General features: G+C 56.3%; 2 protein-coding genes across 3 annotated transcripts; one reads left to right on the forward strand and one right to left on the reverse strand.

The window, feature by feature from the left end:
* The first annotated feature begins 1,708 nt into the window (after positions 1 to 1,708).
* On the forward strand, positions 1,709 to 4,009 carry PERCC1 (proline and glutamate rich with coiled coil 1). 2 transcript variants are annotated; one of them, XM_085514313.1, is made up of 3 exons: positions 1,709 to 2,011; positions 2,136 to 2,237; positions 3,110 to 4,009. In XM_085514313.1, exons 2-3 carry the CDS (start codon positions 2,212 to 2,214, stop codon positions 3,891 to 3,893), a joined length of 810 nt encoding a protein of 269 aa, XP_085370439.1. In that variant the 5' UTR covers positions 1,709 to 2,011; positions 2,136 to 2,211; the 3' UTR covers positions 3,894 to 4,009. The 2 variants fall into 2 exon arrangements, with proteins under 2 accessions (XP_085370439.1, XP_015732722.1); XM_015877236.3 differs by having other exon boundaries at positions 1,709 to 2,237.
* Positions 4,010 to 4,684: 675 nt separating this feature from the next.
* Positions 4,685 to 20,606, reverse strand: CLCN7 (Cl-/H+ antiporter 7). The gene is made up of 25 exons (XM_015877423.3): positions 20,421 to 20,606; positions 16,647 to 16,718; positions 15,727 to 15,798; positions 15,497 to 15,562; positions 14,787 to 14,919; positions 14,391 to 14,500; positions 13,572 to 13,652; positions 13,319 to 13,381; positions 13,134 to 13,217; positions 12,746 to 12,839; positions 12,107 to 12,171; positions 11,514 to 11,630; positions 11,169 to 11,223; positions 10,702 to 10,762; positions 9,954 to 10,092; positions 9,474 to 9,567; positions 8,332 to 8,501; positions 7,940 to 7,991; positions 7,347 to 7,474; positions 7,050 to 7,135; positions 6,711 to 6,843; positions 6,557 to 6,616; positions 6,201 to 6,377; positions 6,017 to 6,097; positions 4,685 to 5,924 (listed from the first exon to the last, which is right to left on the reverse strand). Exons 1-25 carry the CDS (start codon positions 20,547 to 20,549, stop codon positions 5,838 to 5,840), a joined length of 2,409 nt encoding a protein of 802 aa, XP_015732909.1. The 5' UTR covers positions 20,550 to 20,606; the 3' UTR covers positions 4,685 to 5,837.
* Positions 20,607 to 20,857: the final 251 nt, after the last annotated feature.

Consider the following 20,857-nt stretch of genomic DNA (forward strand, 5'->3'; position numbering starts at 1 on the left):
CCAGGCCGTGCTGGGCTGTACCAGGCCAGGCTGTGCCAATCCCTGATGGGCCATACTGAGTTATGTTGGACCACTGCGTCATACACTGAACCTGGACTGGTACCAGGCCATACTGAGCCATGTTGGACCCTTTCATCTCGCACCAACCTGTGCCAGGCCTCACTGAGCTGCACTGTGCTGTGCCAGGCTCTACCAGGACAAACGAGGCCAGGTTGGGCCTCACCAACCCCTGTTGTTTCAGGCAGGGCTGTGCCAGTCCATCAGGCAGCACTGAGAACTGCCAGCTCTGCCATACCAACCCATGTCAGGCTGTGCTGAGCTGTGTCAGACCCTTTGTAGCTGCACCAACATGAGCCAGGCCCTTCTGTGCCATATCAAGCCCAGTCAGGCTGTGTTGGAGCAAGCCCTGCCTGGCTGTGCCAATCCCTGCCCAGCCATACTGAGCAATGCCAGGTTGTGCTGTACCAACCTGTGCCAGGCTGTGCTGAACCATGTCAGGCCCCTTTGAGCTGTACCAACCTGTATGTGGGATTCCCCTGCAAGGAGTGATGAAGAAAGGGAATGGCTTCATTGTGTGAAAGGTGGAAAACAGGACTAGGCAAAGGTCTGGTTACGGTTTTCTGCCTGGAAATCCTGTTTACCCTTTTGGTGCATGGCCTGCAGTGGTTGTGTCGCTGGGGAACAGATAAACCTGGCTCTGTCCCTTCCAGCCATGGAGGCTAATGCCAACGCTGTGCCAAGCTGTGCCAGGCTGTGCATCACAGGCAGCAGTGGCAGTGGGTGACATCAGGTGGCAGATCGAAGGCTGCCCGTGGCTTATCAGCTCCTGCTGGCCGTGTTTGCCCAGCAGTGCCTGGGCGGGACCTGCTGCCCCCCCCCCCAGGGCTGCCAACAGGAGTGTGTGGGGAGGGATGGCAGCACGGTGGGGCACGGCTGGAGCTGAGATCCCAGCTTGGTCCTCACATGCAGGGTGGGGTGGGTGATGGCCATACCCAGGATGGCACCATCCTCAGCAGCACGGGGGGAGAGTTCACCCCAGGGTACAGAGCCAGGTCAGGAGCTGTTGTCAGCCCCCAAGGTAGGGGCAGGACAGCTCTAGAGCAGGGTCTGCCCATCCCCAAGCCCATGGTGTCACACCTGAGAACCCAGCAAGGGCTACAGCAGAGGGGACAGGACTGAGTCAGACCAATGGTCTTTCCATGTGTGTTCTCTGGCTGTCACCTGTGGGTCCCCCAGCTCTCCCATGTCCCCTGTCTGTGCTCTGCACCCCTCTGGATGGCCACACCATCATGTCCCAGTGCTGGAACAGAAATGGCACAGCAGGACCACAGCCTTCTCCAGACATCAGCTGCTCTGTTGTCATTGCTGCTTCCCTGTTCCTGCATGGACCAACAAAGTTCCACACCACAGGGGGGACATAGGGTATCCCAGCACCCTGTCTGCAGTGACAGTGCCACCACCTATGTGCCGCCCCTGCCCTGGGGCCGTCCTAGTTCTCCCCACAACAGCATCCTCCTCTCTGCATCCTTCACTGCCCAACAGAGACTGCAGCCCCAGCTCCCAGAGTACCTTTCCTGCTGTGTCCTGACACCCCAAAAAGTCCAACCCCCATCCCAGGGCTGGTACCGAAGCCCCACACCCATCTCGGGGTCTGCAGGGATCATGGGGCTGCAGATGGGGATCTGGAGCTGCACGGGGGGGGGTGAGCAGCACCGTGGGACCCCTCAGAGGCTGCAGCCAGGAGGGTTCACCCAGCACAGGCACAGCTCTGTTTGCACAGGCAGCTCTCGATAAGCACCGTGTTCTTCAGAAGATCCCTACTCCAGGAGTCAAAATAGCGTGAAATTTAATTTTACGCCTATTTGACAAAGCTTGATTTTACCTCCAATCAGCGGGGAGATAAGAGCCCTCGCTACAAGTGTGTGGGCAGTTTGGCAGCTGGGGCTGCCGATTTAATAGGTGAATCTACAGGAACAACACTTGAAAATCCCCTGGCGAGTGAGCCATTAAGGTGAGCCCTGCCTTCCGTCCCCGCGTCCCTCCCCGCGCCGCTCTCCCGTTGCTGGGTGCTAAAGCAAACCCTGGCTCTGTTTACCGAGTCTACTATTACAATACGGCTACCAAATATTTGCCAGCCGTCAGCTCGCCTCTCCGCTATAAATACTTCAAGCTCAGGTGGAGGGACAGCGAGGGGGAACGACGAGGGAGCCTATGCATGGCCGGGCAGCAGCACCGAGGTGAGTGCCGACCTAGCTGGGCTGAGCCAGGGCACTGCAGGAGATGCGGCACCGGGCAATGCAATGCAATACAATGCAATGCAATGCAATGCAATGCAGCCCTGCCGCTCTGCTCTCACTGCTTCCTAGAAGTGAGCATCTCTGCTGGGGTGTGCGTAGCCCCAGGAGCTGAGCCCATCATTTGTCTGTGATGGGGAATGGGGCATGTGGCTGAGAGTGCCCTGCGGGGAGCATAGAGGGGCTCAGCTGTGGCCAGAGCCCACAGAAGCAGTTCAGAAAGGGGCCAGGTTTATCCCCTAATAGGGAAACTTTTAGGGTCCTTGTATGGACTGGGTATGGCGCTCGGCATCCTGGTGGTGCAGCCCATGGGGTGCAGTGCTGTGCCCAGGGTGGGAGGTGCTCAGCGCCATTCACCACCACACTGAGCCCTGGGGTAACAGGGAACTTCCAGGGGAACAGTAACCTTACAATGCAGCTCAGGGCATATCTGTGCAGCTCCATGTCCTGCAATGTGGAAGGGATACCCCTACTGCTCTGCAGTTAGTGAGGACACCCCTGCTGCCCCTCATCCCATGGATCAGTGGGGACACCCCCACTGTTCTGTGCCCCTTGGATCAGTGGGGACATCCCCGCTGTTCTGTGTCTCATGGATCATTGGGGACATCCCCACTGTTCTGTGCCCCTTGGATCAGGGAGATGTCCCTGTTGCCCCCATCCCAGGGACAGAGGTACATCTCCACAGCCCCATGCCGGCCATGGCGCGGTGTGACACAGCTCTGTGGTGCCTCAGGGTGAAGCACCGCAGCAGAGCAGCAGGACAGGGTGGGGGTATGGGGTTGTGTGCCACCCTCACACCATATCCCTGCCTGCAGGGTGAGCCCAGGCCCCGGGGTGTCCCTTTGTACCAACATGGCTGCTGGCGTCATCCGGCCGCTGGCTGAGCTGCGGTTGCCCTCACCCTTCCCTCACGGCCTTCTCCTGCCTGCACACCCCGAGCCCGACTTCCCCGACCTCTCTGAGGAGGATGACGAAGAAGAGGAGGAAGAGGATGAAGAGGAGGCAGCAGAGGAGAGCACTGCCTGCAGCGGACCAGAGCCGGTTGGCCCCAGTACTGCAGAGACCACACTGCGGCTCCTGCGCTTCTCAGAGCTCATCAGCTGCGACATCCAGCGGTACTTCGGGCAGCGGGGCCGGGAGGAGGCTGCTGGGGGCCATAACGTGCCTGAGGACTGCAGCTCGCCCCATAGCTCACCCCACAACGCCAGCATGGGGCACACAGCACGGGGTGGCCGGGCGCAGCCGGAGGTGGCACTCAGTGGCCATGGGGCTGCACACAGGTTGGGGCCGCTGGCTGAGCTCTTTGAGTATGGTGTGCATCGCTGCCTGGCGCCGCGGGTGGCCAGCGGGAAGACACAGCGGCTGGAGAGGAAATATGGCCACATCACCCCCATGCACAGGAGGAAACTGCCACCCTCCTTTTGGAGGGAGCCGGGTCCGGGCCCTGGCAGCCTCCTGCACACCGGCACCCCTGATTTCAGTGACCTGCTGGCCCACTGGACGGTGGAGCCAGGGCCAGAGCTGCCAGGCAGTGGGAGAGAGCTGCCACCTGTGCCGGGCCATACAGGGCTGGAGACTGAGCCCTACAGTGGGTTGTGACCCACTGCAACCCAACGTGCTGCTCAGTTAATGAGCAGCCCACAGGCAATGGGACAGCAGGAGGTGGTGGGTCAGAGCTGGTAACAGGATGAGTGAATAAATGACTCCCGCAGGCATGAGCACGTGCAGTGTCCTTCACCGTGGTATCCCCAGCCCTGGGTGACAAAAGGCTGCAGCACAGCACCCCTCAGCACGGCCGCTGGCTCCAGGAAGAGGAGGAGGGACACGCAGTGGCTGGAGGAGCATAGTCTGTGTTTGCTCGGCGGGCCCATCGTAGTGGATCCCATCCCCTTATCTCAGCTGTGCCGGGGCAAAGGGCAACATGGGGCCTCACAAAACACTCGACTGCCAGCCAGGGATAGACTGCAGCCTGAGCAGGGGGGACTCAGCAGCACCATATGGACCCAGGACCGCTGTGCTGCCAGCAAGCAGGAGCCAGGCTGGAGGACAGGGCAGCACAACAACCCTTCCCCTTCTCCATGGCCTCCTAGCTGCTGCTGGAACCCAGCCCTGTTACCAGGGTCCAGCCAAGGCATCCCCCCCTTAATTACAGTTCCTCTTTGTTGGCCTTGAAAGGGAAAAGCACCCAGGAAGATGTTCTGGGCACCCATCCCTGCCAGGGGGTGGTGACATGCAGCACTCCCCCCATACAGCACCCCAAACCCATGGCATCCCCAGGCAGAGCAATGCTCACATCCCCGAGCACCATCCCCAGGGTTAGGGTTCAACTACTGGGACCTGAGCTCCAGCACCAGGAGATGGAAGGAAGCACGAGACAGGCACTGCTGGAATAAAAGTACAAATGGGGTTTATTTCAGCACAGAAGTGAGTGGAAGCCCACAGGTACCAGCGTTCCTCTGCCCTGTACAACTCCCAGCCCACAGCACAGCACAGGGTGCTGCCACTGCAGGGAATGGTGCAGTGCAAGGAGCAGGGATAGGGCCAGCACCTGCAGTGATAGTGGCAAAGGAAGGCAGAAGAGGAGGAGGAGTTACACCAGGGGGATGTGAGGGCTGGAAACTCTCCTCCTCACCCAGAGTGAAGCAGACTGGTCCCCCTATGACCCAGCCCAGCAGGAACCAGGCTACTGCGCCAGTCTGGACCAAACTGTAGCAAGTACAGAAACACAGCTGAGGAAACTTCGGACCCAGAATCACTAGAGCAGCACTTCTGGGACTTGGATGAGAGCAGGAGTCAGAGGGGACCACATTCCAGGACCACCACCCCCCAAGGAAAAGGGGGGTTCTCCTCTTCCCCCATCCCCACCTAGAGCCCAAGACATAGCAACACTATCTATCCCTCACCCCTTGCTCTTAGGGGCAAAGCAGCTGAGGGAACCAAGAAAGAGATGGAAGCAGCAGCTGCTGAACCACAGGAGCCCTTTTATTGCACAGCAGGGCAGGGAACTCCTCCAGCCAGAGGAGCAGAATTGCAGGAGTGTGGCACAGGGCTCACCCCAACAGTTGGCGACAGCATAGGGAGAAGGGACAGGGCCTTTGAAGCAAGAGGAGCCCCACCACCTCCCATCCCCATAGGGGGTGCTCAGGCAGGGCCAGACCCAGGGTGGCAGCAGAGACAGAGGGCAGACACTGTGGCAGAGCGACTGGGCCCAGCTCAGCAGGGTACGTCAGCTCCCCTGGGCATGCTCCTACCTTCACCCAACCCATGGTGAGCCTATGCAAGGAGCTAACAGAGCCAACCGTGTATTTTGATCCCTCAGGGAAGCAGAGGAAGGAGCGAGGAAGAGGAGAAGAAGAGGCAGCAGACTGGAGAAGGCAGCAACACACAGAGAGCCAGGGCAGCATGGCTGGGTCAGTGCTCCAGGCACTGCAGTGTCTCCTCCACAAGCCAGCCCCGTCCTCTCCCTGCCTCCACCAAAACAGGATCCTGGTCTCAGAGGGGTTGGGGGCCAGCGCACAACTCCGCTGGGTAGTTCTGCCCCCATCACGTCTGTGCCAGCGACAGCTCCTCCAGTCCCTCCTTCCCCAGGCGGTACCTGGCGAGGTCTTTGCGGGTGACCATGCCCACCACCTGCCAGGGAAGGGACAGAGTTAAGCCCCACAACTAGTGAACAGAATGTGGGGACAACAGCAGCGTCCCCATGGGTTGCCCCAGGGCCTCACCTCGTTGTGATTATTCACAACCACCAAGTGCCGGAGGCCCAGGGCTCGGAAAAGCTTGAATACCCGCGGCAGAGACGCCTCCTGCAAGGCAGAGCAGGGCCATGGGAGACACAGTGTGCCCAGCTGACCCCCAGCGTGGTGGGTTCCATAGGGACAGGGGTGCAGAGGGGCCCGGAGCTGTTACCTGTGGCACAGTGTAGGGCGAGGGGTTCATGAACTCGCTCAGATCAATCATGCACTCACGCTCATCCTGGGAGACGTGGATGGACTGGATGGGGGGGAAGCGGGGATAAGCATCCCGGAAATCCTTCAGCTTCAGCCGCCGCTGCACCAGGCTCAGGTTGGCCCTTTCCACAAAAACCTGGGGAGGAACGAGACCCCTCAGGGACCACCCCACGATGCTCATTGGAACACTCAGCCCCACAGCCCCAGGGCACCCACACAGGCAGGGAGGGAAGAGGCCAGAAGCGTGGGGTAGGCAGAGCTTCTGGAGAGGAGCACACAGCTCCCTGACCCCTGAGGTGGTTTGTGTGCACTCACCTTGTGCTTCAGCAGGACGATGAGCTGGGAGCGCAGGATCAAACCCCGCAGCCCGGCCACCTGCAACAGAGCACCCAGCATGAGGCAGGGCTGGTTGAGACAGCAACAGCCACGATCCCGCACCACTATTGCACAGACAACCCCCAGAGCCCACCTGTGTGGTGTTGGGGTTGCTCTCCACCACTGGGAAGCCATTGTGGTTGGAGGAGGTGTCACTGAGGATGTCCACGACGGTGCCCACCCGCTCGATCCTCCGCAGGCAAGTGACGGGTGTGCTCATCACTTCCCTGCAGGGAAGGGTTGGTGTGAAACAGCTAGATGGCAGCACACCCCAAATCCACCCCAAGGCGCACAGCTCTCAGCCCTGACCCGTCCTGTCCCCACAGTGTGGGGGACAAGGGAATGGACATCACACTGCTGGGGAAGGGGCTGGGCTGGCAGCAGCATGACGCCAGGACTGCCCCCAGAGGTGCCAAATCCTCGGTCCATATACCTGGCTGTGAGCGAGTGGGACGTCACCGGGGCCTCCCAGTGCAGGAAGGGCACACTCTGCAGCTGGATGTGCATGTCGTAGAGACCCTGCAAGAAGAATTGTGCCAGCAGAAGACATGTCAAAGGGGTACAGGCAGGCAGCAGCTCCTCTCCGCATCAAGCCCCAGGGTCTCCTCCCAAGGCTCTACAGCAGCACCAGTCCTCACCTACAGCTTCCCCTAGCTCTGCAGTACCCCAAATCCTCATGCACAGCCTCCTACCCAGTCTCAAGCTCACAGTGAGTGCATCCAGTCCTCACCTCCACAAAGTAATCTCCCACAATCTTTGCCGTCATCAACACCAACATGATGGGGAATCCGTAGGTGACGTTGCCTGTTGCCTCCATCATGATGACGGTGAGACTCAGTGTCATCCGCACTATCCCACCTGCAAGAAGCACCCAGGTGGACCAGGGGCTCAGGGGAGAAAACCCAAGACCCCTCAGTTTCCACACAGCAACCCAGGACACTCACATAGGCACCACATCCAACTGACCCAGGGACACTGCTCCCCTCTGCTGGTTTTGCAGGCAGGAGCCAGCCACCCACACGGTGACAGGGCTTCAGGGCAGGTTTGGGGAAGTCAGAGCTCCCAGACCCAAATTAGACTGCAGCCCCTCCAGCCCCAGGAGCTGCCCTGGACAAGCCCAGCCCACATTTTTGCCACATTACTTCCAGCACTTGGTAGTGCTGTGAAGAAGCCAACAGCCAGGCTGGGTTTTAATCTGGCAGTACAGGCTGCATTTCAACTAGAGGGAAAAAAGCTGCATCAGAGAAACAGAGAGCATTTTTTCCTCATGCCACAAGTTGAATGTGGCCAGGACTCCCAGATGAGGGCAACTCAGCAACTCACCTAACTGTGCAGCAGCTCCCATCAGGGCGTACTTCCCAGGGTCAGCCCAGATCTGAGCACAGGAGAGAGAAGGGACCAAGTGAGCTGTTGGCTCCAGGGCACACAAGATATAATGAGCAGTGTCCCGGTCCCAAACCCCACCTCTGAAGAAGCAGAGCATGCCAGAAGCTGCCTGCACAGCCCATATGTCAACAGGGCTCTGTCAGGGTAAAGAAAAAGCCCAGATGCTGCTAAGGAGAACATCAAGTGAGGAATCAAACCACCCCACACTTCTCCAGACCACTGTGCCAGGCTCTCAGCCAGCTCCATGCCCACTGCCTGCACGCACAGCCAGGTCAGCAGCAAAGGAAGACAGTGAGGAGCTGCACCACCCCTTCTCATCAAGCACTCACTGAGCCCTTGGTCAGGTAGGACAGGGAGATGCCAAACAGCCGTCCCCAGGCAGCACCAATCAGCAGGGAAGGGATGAAGACGCCTGCAGACACTGTGAGGCCATACGTCCAGCAGGCCAGGAAGAAATACATCAAGGTGAACATGCCCAGTGTCATGGGGTTGTAGGAACCTGGGATGGGAAGAGAGCACAGAATCAGTACCAGCCCCACAGCCTGAAGGGCACCACAGCCATGGGAGAGCAGCCAGCAGCCCCTCCTGCAGGGCAACATGATGAACTCTGCAAAGCCCTGAGGGACCAACAGCATTGGAGGACAAGGTCTGGTGGGCAGAGGCACTGGTGAACTGGTCCCAAAAGAGCTGGGAGATCAAGGCAGCAACCCCAGGGGAGCAAAGCACACTTTATCATTACATGGGGTCCAAAGGAAATAAGAGCTGAAGTCTAAAAACCAGATTTCATTTTTCACACAAATCCAAACTCCAAAATCCACCTCCACAACCTACCCAGAAGGTGAAGTAATTCAGGGGCAAGAGGCCCTGCCAAGGAAGAAACCAGCCAGAGATATTTCCAGGATGGACTCCAGGGACCAAGCAAGGGTCAGATCCGCTCCCACACAGATCAGAATGACAGCTTGCAAACAGGCACAGACAGAACTGATTCCTTGTTTGCATGCATCCCTGAGGGCAGAGCCCTTCGGCTGAGCTCACGGTGCCTCCAAACACAGCACCCACCCCTCCTGCCCTCCGCTGCAGCAAAGGAACTGACGTCTCCTTGGGTAGCAGGGAAAGGAGCAGCTTTGCTGTCAAGATCCGAGTTTGCTTGTTGGTAGAAAGACCACTGATCACTGCTACACCTATCACAGCACTGTGTCCTGCAGCAAGCACAAGGCTCAGAGCAGATCTGCCTTTAAGTGCACGGCCACAGCACAGGAACACCAGCACCTTCTGTTTGCAGCACTGCATGGGTACTCAGGAGCTGGTAACCACAACAGCCACTGTCTATAGTCCCATACAGCGCTTTGCTGGACCCCACATTAATCATACCTCACCCCATCCCACAGGCAACAACAGAACAGGTCAGCCACTATGCCACACATTCTGTCCTGCTCTGATCTTCAAGGAAGCATTCACTTTGCACACAAACCTGGAGGGTCATGGAAGAGGTTGACAACACTCTTCTCAGGTGTGTTGAAGAAGGCAGTTGCCATGGAGTTGTACTCTCCATCAGCACAGAAAAGCTGAAAGGGAAGGAAAGAGTTAGAAGTGGCAGCTGTGGGCTGCCCCATAGCAGGGCAAGCTGCCATGCTTGAGTTGTGTGCAGAGGTGGGGACTTCACACAGCAAGTACACCAATGTCACAGCACTTCCATCCAGCTACTGTGCTGCTGGTGACAGAGACTTGTGCAAAGCAACACTACAGCCCAGGTGGAGCTCACATCTCTGAGATGAATGTTATGGCAAAGAGTCCAGGGCAAACTCAAGGTCTCCAGCTCCACCCAGAGCAGAAGGCAGTGGCTGCAGGAGAACCAGCAAGGCCCAGGGCCACAAACTCCAGCAGGGTCTCACTCCCCTGCTCAGCCTCAGGGCAGCCCTCACCCCAGGTGTAGCTCACCAGCATGTCCTACCTGCAGAGGATAGGCCACTGAGCTCCCCTGGATGGGCTGGCAGTCTCGGGAGCAGTAAATCATGACAAAGCCCACAGCTGCTGTCACTGCCGCAACCAGCATGGCCTCAATCACCTGGAGGCAAGGCCTGTGGATGTACCTGAAAGGGAACAGAGCAGTAAGCCCAGCTCCGCCCCAGCAGCACCCAAGGGTGCCAATGGCGAGACTCAGCAAGTCTTACAGGCTGCAGGGAATGGAAGGCTGTGCCAGGAGAGAGAGGGCAGCAGAGAGCCAAGCCCAGTGAGGTTCACCCCAGGAGGAGTGATGCCCTGGGAGATGCTGCAGACCCTTCACCAGCTTTGCTGCTGCCACAGATCACCCCCCTCTGACATCCCAAGGCTGGTTCTGGGGTTTGAAATGCTGGTGGCAAGTACGGCTGTGCCAGAGCAGGCTCTGATGTGGTCCAGCAGCAATCTGTCGTTGCTCTCATGTAGCAATCATGTCTTACACAGTACTTGCACTTGTTTGAGCAGCCAGGTCACTAAGGATAAATACTTAGCAGGATCACAGCAAAGGTGGGATGCTGTGGGTCAAAGCCGTGGGTGCAGGCAGCAAGGGGCACGTAGCATCTTTATCTGTCAGCTTCCAGGGGCTGCTGTTGTTATGCATGAGGTTACAGCCTGGCTTTGGCTGGGAACATCACAACCAGGAAGCACAGAAGATGTCAGCCAACCCATTTGAATTACCTTGGCTACCCACGAGCTCTTACCTGATCCGGAACATTGTTAACCAGTAATTCAGGGCATTGAACAGAGCCCCCAGGATCCCACCTGAGAGCAGAAAGGAGGGAAGAGTCAGCACACGAGTCTCAGGTTCTGCTACGGCCACACAAGACCCAAGAGAAAAAGGGAAGCTCAGAGAGACAACGATGACACACTCAGCATGACTGGCTGCCTCAGGACACACAGCAGCACGGGGCTGTCCATGACTGCAACATTCCGACCCCTCAGAGCTCTTTGCAGGATACAGATTACATGGTCTCTCCTTTGCAACAAGGGTGAGGGCTGGCCCTGGATCCTGCTCTCACCCCCGTAAATTCCACAAACAGCCTCTGCTTTTGAGTTAATGGATTTTCCACCTCCCCCCACGAAAGTAGATCCTGAAGCTTTTTTAGGCCCAGACAGAACAGAGGGAATTATTCATAATAATTGGATCAAAAGAGCAGTGCTCCCTTACCAACCACTCCCATAAAGATGAAGATAGGAATTTCCTGGATCGTGTATCCCATTTTCTGCAAACAAGAGACAGGTTTCAGATCTTCTGGACATTTGACTGCCAGTCACTGTCTGTCTGAAGCAGCATGAGCCTGAGCCAGTGGGCAGCTCCTAGAGCAGCCCCAGGATGTGGCCTGAACACTCCTTAGCACCCAGACCCAGCAGTGGCTGCAGGAACACCTTCGGCTCACACTGGTGGAGCTGGGATCCAGCCAGACCCCAGAGCCTGTCCCAGGCAACATTTTAAGAGAGTCCCAGAACCCCTGAGCTGCTTCTAACTGCCCCAGCAGAAGAATCTGTGGCGTACCTCGGTATCAAACCTGCCAAAATTGATGAGCCCAGGGCTGGACAGATCCCAAGCATTGCCGTGGTAAACACTCAGGACAGAGTTCAGAGTGAACGTGGAGATCATGGAGGCAAAGAACTAGAAAGAGATACAGCATAGAGTTACTGCTGGACAGATCCAGCCCAGCTTCTTCCATGCTATCCTAAAATATCCCCCAATGGACTTGACACCCAGGATGTGCTGGGGACAAGTGGTCACATTCCCCATGGCAGCACTCTGGGCAGGTTACACCAAGCATGGGCTCACTCCTCCTCTCACTCCTCCACTGCCCTGTGGCAGCTCCTTTGAAAAAGGGGTCAACAGCTGCAGGAAATGAGACCTCACACTCAGCCAGACTCAAATTCAGCCCCTGGGGGCTAAAAGGGGATTTGGGATGCTCTGATCCCTGCCATGCATTACATGGCTGCCAAGGGCAAGGATGAAAAGAGGCACACAGCTGTGGGGCACAGAGCCTCAGGACACAGGGGAAACGATGATGCCTCAGTGCCAGCACACCCTGTGTTAACTGGATTAAGGCCTGCTTTAATTTACTGCTTCTGCTTTGCAGCACTTACGATTCTCCATGTCAAGAACTGGTTCCAGAAGGAAGCTCCTTCCTCTAAGCTGAAGAGGACACCCCCTGCAAGTGCAAGACACAAACATCTTCACAACAGGCAGGTGCCACAGACTCTCACCTCTCAGCATCAGCCAAGGCAGCCAAATCCACCCCAGCTCACATGTCCCACAGCTCCCAGGATCAAGCAAAGGGACCAGCCAAGCCCAACAGGCTTGATGTACTGCTTGCAGCAAAGCCCCTTCACTGCCTCCCCTTCATCCCAGGGAAGCAACATTTAGGATCAGAGACAGGTAACCACCTCCTCTCTTCCCAAGATGGGCACAGCATGGCAGGACAGCTTAGAGGAGTGGCAGGCACTTTTCAGGAAGGCTCATGGCACAACCACAGAGCAGCCACAGTTTCCCATGTCAATCCTGGAACTGGCAGAGGTCGGCAGCACACCAGACTGGGTTGCTTATAGATTCCCACCATGCAACACCCAACCTCTGGGCTTCATAGCAAGCATCTGAGCCTGGAACTAAATGCAGGGCTCTCCCAGCCCAGGCTCCTGCAGTGCCCCACACAGATCCCTGAAGACAAGACCAGCCCCCTGACAGATGCGTGCAGCACTGCTCAGCATCTGAGCTGAGACACATACCCACAGGTGCACCAAATGCCGCAGAGACGCCAGCAGCAGCTCCAGCTGAGACAAAGTCCCTTTTTTCTGTGTCTCTGCGGAAGTACTCAAAGATCTGAAATACCAAAGTGAAGGTAGGTTCAGGCATGGCCAAAGGCATGAGATCAAAGAAGACACAGATATAACCCCTTGCAACCAGCAGAACCCCCACAGAGCTGTTTTGGGCACCATCAGCAGCACAGGATGGAATTCAGGTGGCATCTATAGCTCTCTCCCTCTCACTGGGCACCTTCCCCAGAGGACTCAGAGCTGCACCAGCCCACAACTTAGGCTCTGACACCAGGGAGGGCAGCCAGGCTGAGCACAGAGCACACTGCCTGCAGCAGAACTCCTTGCCCTGAGCACCAACCTTGAAGTCTCTCTTCAAAGACGTGGATCTTCCCTGGGAGATGCCAGCAGCAATCACAGCTCCAGAGTGAATCATCGGTCCTTCCTGTGGGCAGGAGAGTGGAGTCAGACCATGGAAGGAAGAACCGCTAGAGCCAGCAGATAACAACATGCCAGGAGCATAACAGAGAGCTTTGTGCACATCACCTTCCCAACAGCCAGGCCGCCGACCACTGAGAGGATGACCCCACAGACTTTGATCACCAGGGTCTGCAAGAAAGAACAAGAGACACAGCACATCATGAGGGTGACAGGAGCACCCCAGGCTGCTGCAGCAAGTCCAGCTCCATTGCTGCCACAGCACAAACAGTCCTGTGTCCCTATGACACAGGAATGAAGCGTGTTTGCTCCAGCCCAGCCCATGCAGTAGGCAATCATCCCATGAGCTCCCACTTCTTACCTTGAGGCGGACAACATGTGGGATCTTCACACCATTGAGGTAGCATTTAATCTGGGGAATGCCACTGCCAGCTGCAACAGGCTGTGAGGAACAGGAAGGTGGCAGTAACTATCACATACAGGATGGAGACTGGGGACATGCTGGCCACCTTACCCTGTCCCTAAACACAGGCTATGCCAAGCACATCCTTGAGGAGACTCAAAGCTTATTTACAAGCTCTTGAAAGGCACCTGCTGTGCCCCCTCAGACACACTGCCCCATAGGGCAAACAGATACAGTCAGCAAGTTCTAGGGGAACATAAGGGCGTCCCCTGCAGAAGGCTCATGGTTGGTGGCCAGGGAAAGCTTTGCCAGAGAGCAAGGGCAAAGCAACAGGGAGACTGCTGCTGACCTGCAGGGGGTCACTGCCCTTCTCAGCCACAACCTGCCCCCCCGACATCACCAGGCAGCCGCCAGTTTCTGGCTTTTCCTCTTGAGTGTGTCTTGGAGCACCTAACCTGCCAGTTCACCTCAGATGCTCACCAACATGCAAAGCAAAGAGGCTGAGCCCAGTTCAGGGCTTGCATGAACTGACAGTTTGCAAGAGCTGCACCTGCATCTAAGACTGAAGCATGCTCTTCTGCCACCTCCCCCACCCCAGGCTGCAGGAGCTGCAAATGAAGGGCAGCACTTCCTGACAGCCTGAAATCTGAGGAGAAACCTTACAGCAGATGTTTCCAGTCAACACCAAGACACTGGGCTTCAAAGGTCCAACTCAGCAGGAACACATCTGATGGATGTTACAGGAGTACCCCACACAGGCAGCCTCCAAACCCTCACCTCTATAAAAGCAACGATAACAGAGCCCACCATCACCACACTGGCATTCAGAATGGCCCAGAGTAACAGAGAGAAAGACAGGCCCCCTTTCTCTGTGAACTTGTCGATGTCTGTGGAGGAGGATCAAGGAAAAGCTGCAATCAGCTCAGGAATATCCCTCCCACCATCACAAAGCATCACCATGGAGCTCCTGGGGCTGGGGTGTGCAGAGTGCATTGATTGAAGCCCTCGGATGCAGGCAGAGCCCTCAGAGCAGTGCTGAGAGCAGCAGGACCTGTGCACTAAGCCTAGGAGCAAGCTGCCCTCTCCTCCAACATCCTTGTTGCCACCAAGAGCAAAGGACACAGATCCAGTAGCTCCTGCCTGGCTGGAGGCCTCAGCTCCATGCAAGGATACTGTCCTTCACCACACGGTACTTCAGCCCAGCCAGGTTCTCCACTACGATGTCAATGAAGCAGGCGACGAGGCCAGTGAGGATGCCAATCATGGCACAAATGACCCAGCGCTTGATTTCCACTGTCCGGAAGGCCTGACAGACAAACAAGCAGCCATCAGAAACTACTGCTTCCCAACCGCACATCCACAGCCCCCAGTGTGCATCAAGATGGGCTCCAGCCCACCTGGCCACCTTCCCAATCAAATCCCAACCCTCTTTATCCCCTGCTTGGCATAGGACTGTAAAGCCTGACCTATCTCAAGGCAGCCCCCAGTGCTGTTGTCCCTCTGAGGGATCTCTAGTTAAAAGAGAAGCTTTCCCATCTTGCCTGCCTCCATCAAGGCTCTCAGCACACTCTCCTGCTCTATCTTTTGTTCTAGCTCCCAAAGCCCCCAAGGTAGGGCCTTCCCCACTGCAACTGTTCCATGTATCTCCACCCAGTCCAGCAATATCACCACATCACCCAGGCGAGCTTCTCATCCCTCCCTTGTGCCACACTGGGGTCTTGCAAAACTGGCCACTCTACCCATTGCAAACTGGTGGATTCCCATCAGACCACACAGCTCAAGCACTGCTGCTGAGCACCACATTCCCCTGGCACGGAGGGAGCAGTGGTTGAATGGTGTCAGTGTGTAGCAACAATGGATAACCAGGTCATGGCAGCGCTCACCGCATGGTTTATCCTCCTTTCCTCTTCCAGAAACAGCTGGTTTTCACTGTTGTCATAGTCCAGGCTCTAGCTCAGAGAAGAGAGATGCTGTTAGTGTCTAATGCTGAGGAAGACCCCTACGCCAAGGGAGGGCCAATCTGAGACCCTCACTCAAGAGCTCTCTGCCGCCCATGCCTCACAGAGGGCAGCTGGCAGCAGCAGAGCTGAGGAAGAAAAAGGGACAGACATACCTCATACTTGAGTGACAGGAGCTTCTCATTGTGGGGGATCTCATTGGGATACGGCCGGGGGAGCTCTGTTTCCTGTGAGACATGATGTGCAGGTTGACAGGGCCCCTGTTTGCCTCCCTGAGGGCAACCAGCAACTGACACAGAAGCACTCATGCCATAACGCTGGCTTGGTGTTGGTTTTACTGCATGAACACCCAGAAAGCACAGAAAGGACCGCAGGGAGAGCAGTCTTAGTGCTCAGGATCCAGGTCACTTTCCCACTGGTCAGCATGTGCAGATTTAAGTCAGCTCAGACCCCAAGCAGGATGTGTCCCATGGGAAGCCACAAGTACAGCAGAGCAGGGACCAGGCAGGCAGAGGTTCTGCTCAGCCAGCACCAAACTGCCATTTCAATAAATCAGAGCAGCTCTGTGTCCCCAGTGGAGGTCAACGTTTCACCTCGACGGGAAATTCCTTTGGCCTAAAGCAAGGAGCTATTTTAAGCAGGTCTGGGTTTTTGAGTAGAAACTAAATTCTGTCTCAAAATGCCTTTGATCACGCAAGCTTCTCCCAGCTCTGACTTAGGGCATTTACTGGGGTTGCAGGAGGGGCCCCACTGGTATCACATGCCCTTCTTCCAGTCCTGCATTGCAGCTACATACAGAACTGGGCCAGCCTTTCCTCCAAAACACCGCATTAAAACATGCTACAGCAACACAGTCACAAGTGTTCCAGCTGGAACCAGCAACAGAAATGCCTCTCAATCACTGCAGCACTCAAGACCCAAGGATGGCCACGCAGGAGCCCTCGTGTGACAAGCAGGACAGAGGAGAAAGGGCAGCACTCATGGTGTCCCATGGCCAACCCTGCTGCCATGGGAGCATCCCCGTGGGTTATTTCACAGCAGGGAAGCAGTCACAGCCCCTCTCAGTGCCACTCACCAGCTCACGGATGTCCTCATTAAGATCCACATTGCTCAGCTGCCCAGGGCGCAGGAAGGACGAAGGAGTGAACTACAAAGAGAAAGAAGAACGAAGTCAGTTCCTGAATGCACCACCACCAGATGGCCCAGCTGGTGCCAAATGCACACAGCACAACCTCAGGCCCAGGGATGACCAATGGCACTTTTTGTTCCTCCACCTGCTCTGCAGCAGGGCTCCCAGACAGGGAGATGAGCACATCAGCACATTCACTTCCCTCAAAACCCTCAGTGCACTGGGCACAGCACAGTGCCCAGGCTGGCTGCCAGCACGGCGTGCACCAGCAGAGACACCAGCACTGCTCAGCAGCACCCAGAACAGTGCCAGGAAGGTTCTCCTTTCTCTGGTGAGCCCTTGGGCTTGTTACGAACAGCACAATTGCACAACACAGGGGTCTGGGGATTTTTCTGGGCCAAGGCTGGCTTGGGCTCAGGCTGAACCAGCCATGCAGTGCACACAGAGCCCCAGCAGCAGCAAGTGAGCTGCCCTCACCCGCTGCTGTTGTGAAACATGGGGACATGCAAGGGCGTGAGAGCAGCGCTGCTGCTAAGAACAACCCAAACACCATTTCTCAACATCCACATCTTCCCCTCTGCAGCCTCACCCCTCTGACAGCCCTGCTCCCAAACAGCTGAAGGACCAGAGAATAAAGGAGCACTGGAGAGCAATAGGAGGATCCCAGCAGGGCAGCCCCTCTCTGCAGGGCCCTGCAAGCTGCAGATCCTAGATGGAGCCCCTCCTGCTTTAATCCCCATAGATCCCGCCTGGAACGCGCAGGCCAGAGCAGCAGGAGCCATGCACGTCACTGCAGTGAAGAATACCCCTTTGTGTTTGCAGCCTGACCTATTTTCCCTTTTCCCCATCTGCTCCACACTCTCATTTACTCCCTGACCTGGGGGTGGGCTTTGTCCCCACTTCCCAAACCCGCTCAGCACCAGCACAACTCCTATGAGGGAGGTAGACCAACACTGTCACCCTGCAGGGACACATGAGAGCAGGGGGAGCTTATGTAGGCACCAGCCAGCTCCCCAAGGGATTATAGAGCACTGGAACACAAACAAGAAAGGAAAAGGAATTGCAGTCAGACCTGAAGCTGAACTCTGTGTTACATTTGAAAACATCTTGCTTGTATAACACAGAGTCCCTGCCCAGCTCGCCCTGAGTCCTGGCAGCGGGCAGCACTCAGATGAGCTGAGCACACTTAGAGCACAGCTGGCTCCATCCTGCCAGCACAGGGATCACATGCTGGAAGAACAGGAAAAGGCTTTTTCCATCAGCACCCATTTTCCATATGAGGAATGGGGAAAATGGGACGACTGGGCGCAGACAGAGGGTTATCTGTGCACAGCTCAGCCCAGGCAGCATGACCCCAGCCTGGATGCTTGCCAAGCACACCATGCTGTTCCCAGGCACATATGATGTCTGTGTGACTGCAGTGCATTTATTCCCCTACAACAGCACACACTGTTGTCAGAACCCAGAAGATGCAGATGGACCATCAGCTCTCCTGTCCCATCCCCCATGGGGACACCTGGGACCTTCCCACCAGCAGAGGATGGGCAATGCCACCCAGCCCTCAGCAGTCCCATTGGCTCAGGGAGATCTTCATGCTGTCCCAGTGACCTGATAACGGGTTACAGAGGAGATAAGGCCACACATCCCTCAAAGCCCTATATCCATAGGGTCAGGAAGCAGCAGAGTTACAGCAAGAGAATGACTGCTTAGGGAAAGCCCATCACAGCAGTGCTGTGTCCCAGAGCAGCGGTCACAGCACAACACTGGTTTGTGAATAGAGGAACAACTTCAAACAAGGCTATCTAGAACAGCCATAGAGCAAACACTGCCTTGTGTACACAGCAGCCTTTTAGTGCCTTGCTAACTGGACTCCAAAGAACCACAAATAGAGCATTTGCTCTGCAGCCCATCTGCAGGCAGCAAGGCCATCCCTGCAGGACATCACTACACCCACAGCCACCCCCCAGAAACACAGTGCCCTCCCATAAGCAGTTCCCTTATCATCACTCTGCTCCTCGCTAACAAGCTCTGAATGCACGTGGCTTTGTTATCAGTGAGATAAAGCGCCTTGCACAAACCACACCAGGAGCCTGCACTGCATAAGCAAGAGGTAGGAAGGAAGATGGTTTTCAGCCTCCAGGATGCTCCTGGCCCTGCTCTAGGGTGGAAAAAGATGAGTCCTGCTCTCCATGCCATGACACCAGGCAGCTCACTGTAATACATGGGGGAATATGAGCAGTCCCATAGGCTGACAAGCCTCTGCCCACCCTCAGGAACATAAGCACTGCACAGGTCTCAAAGCCAAAGCACAGTAGCACGCATACAGAATGCATCTGCAAGGGACAGGAAAATATATATATATATATTTTTTAAATACCTTAAGCTAATGATGGGATTTGGCTGCTCTTACTGAGATCATACACCCACCTTTCAGTATGAAAATCAATATGTTACATGCAACTTGAAAAGGTGGGAGGAAGGCAACCCACACCTTGGGGCACGCGATGCTCAGAGGTGCAGACAGCACTTTGCATTGCAGCACAGCCAGGTGCTGATGGATGAAGGCTGATCCACTGTGCTCAGCTCTTCCCAAGCCAGCAAACCCCAAAACAGAGCCCAAGCACATCCCTGCAGCACAGCTCTGTCAGCAGGGACACACATATTGAAACTAGCAGCACTCTCACCTCCCACCCACCAGCTCTCATTCACTCACCGAAGGTAGCTGGGGAACCACAGACCCGTATTTCCTTTTGTCACTTTAAAATCACTTTCATTTCCATTAAAAGAATGTACAAGAAAAGGAAGAAGCCCCATTGGGTGCCATTCTGTTGTATTATCATGACCACAGATAGTCTCCCATGACAAAAACAGCTTCACCCTCCACCAAAGCGGTGCCTCCACTTCTCAGCACCCCCTGCCTGGTACCGTGCTGTCATAGCACCAGCTGGTTCCTATTGGTGTAACCTGGACACAGACAGTGATGGGGATCTGAGGACACTGCCAGAGCCCTGCTCTGCTCCTCACATACATATATGGCTGTGATAGCAATATATATATATATATATATAGCAATACAGAGCCACAAAGGGCCCTGCTGAGTTGTACGGCGTTAAGGTCACAGGCCAAAGCCTTCCATCCATACTGAAAGCTCCCTGCAGACCTCCCATAGGAGATTCCCCATCTCCGTGCTCATTCAGCCCCTCTCCCACCCGGTGCTCACCCCGCAGCGCTCCATGGATCCGCTCCGGCCCAAAGCACAACCTGAACCCTCTGAGCATCACACAGAACCTTATTGCAGGATGACATGAACTGCTCCAAAGCGACTCACACAGAATCACACAATGACCCGGGTTGGAAGGGACCTCAAGGATCATGTAGTTCCAACCCCCCTGTCTAGCAGGGCCACCAAACATACACCTTTACTAGATCAGGTTGCCCAGGAGACCCCATAAATCCCCATAGAGACCCCACAGATCTCCCATAGATCCCCATAGAGACCCCATGGAGACCCCACAGACCCCATAGAGACCCCACAGATCCCCAGAGATCCCCATAGAGACCCCACAGATCCCCATAGAGACCCCACAGATCCCCATAGAGACCCCCATAGAGACCCACAGAGACCCCACAGATCCCCATAGAGACCCCACAGATCCCCATTGATCCCCATAGAGACCCCACAGATCCCCATAGATCCCCATGGGCCCAACCCCGCCTCACCTGCCGGGCACCCCCCGCCGCACCGGGCCCGGTGCCGTTGAGCAGCGGGGTGGTCTCCCCCGCACGATCGTCCTCGTCGTCGCGGGGGTCTCGGCCGGACCACGACACCTTCTTGGCGACGTTGGCCATGCGGGGCGGCTGCGCTGCACGGCGGCCCCCGCCTCACCGGCCGGTCATGTGACACTCACCGGTATCACGTGAGCACTACGTCAACACGGCGCGACTGTCACTCCCTGGGGCACTATGGGAGTTGTAGTTCCAGGCTTTCACAGAGCGGGGCGGCCATAGTGGGCACGGGTGGGGAGGGGGGAACCCATAGAGCAGCGTGGGGGGGAGGGCTGGGGCCTATAGAGCAATGCAGGGCTGTAATTCACACCGCCCACCACTAGGGGGCAGCACTTCGGTGCAGCGAGAGGGCGGAGCTTGAGAGACAAGGG

The sequence above is a fragment of the Coturnix japonica genome, chromosome 13, assembly GCF_054131305.1.
Source record: "Coturnix japonica strain WE chromosome 13, WE-NBRP24, whole genome shotgun sequence".
Classification (NCBI taxonomy): Eukaryota; Metazoa; Chordata; class Aves; order Galliformes; family Phasianidae; genus Coturnix; species Coturnix japonica.

Bases quoted from the DNA above. Each gene is read 5' to 3' on its own strand.
- PERCC1 (XM_015877236.3), top strand. From the start codon at position 2,212: ATGCATGGCCGGGCAGCAGCACCGAG. The intron at 2,238-3,109 runs GTGAGTGCCGAC...CCCTGCCTGCAG, and splicing joins GGCCGGGCAGCAGCACCGAG to GGTGAGCCCAGGCCCCGGGG.
- CLCN7 (XM_015877423.3), bottom strand. From the start codon at position 20,549: ATGGCCAACGTCGCCAAGAAGGTGTCGTGGTCCGGCCGAGACCCCCGC. The intron at 15,563-15,726 runs GTATGTCTGTCC...TCTCTGAGCTAG, and splicing joins TCCTGTCACTCAAGTATGAG to AGCCTGGACTATGACAACAG. The intron at 11,224-11,513 runs GTACGCCACAGA...TCTTGTTTGCAG, and splicing joins TTGGCAGGTTTGATACCGAG to AAAATGGGATACACGATCCA.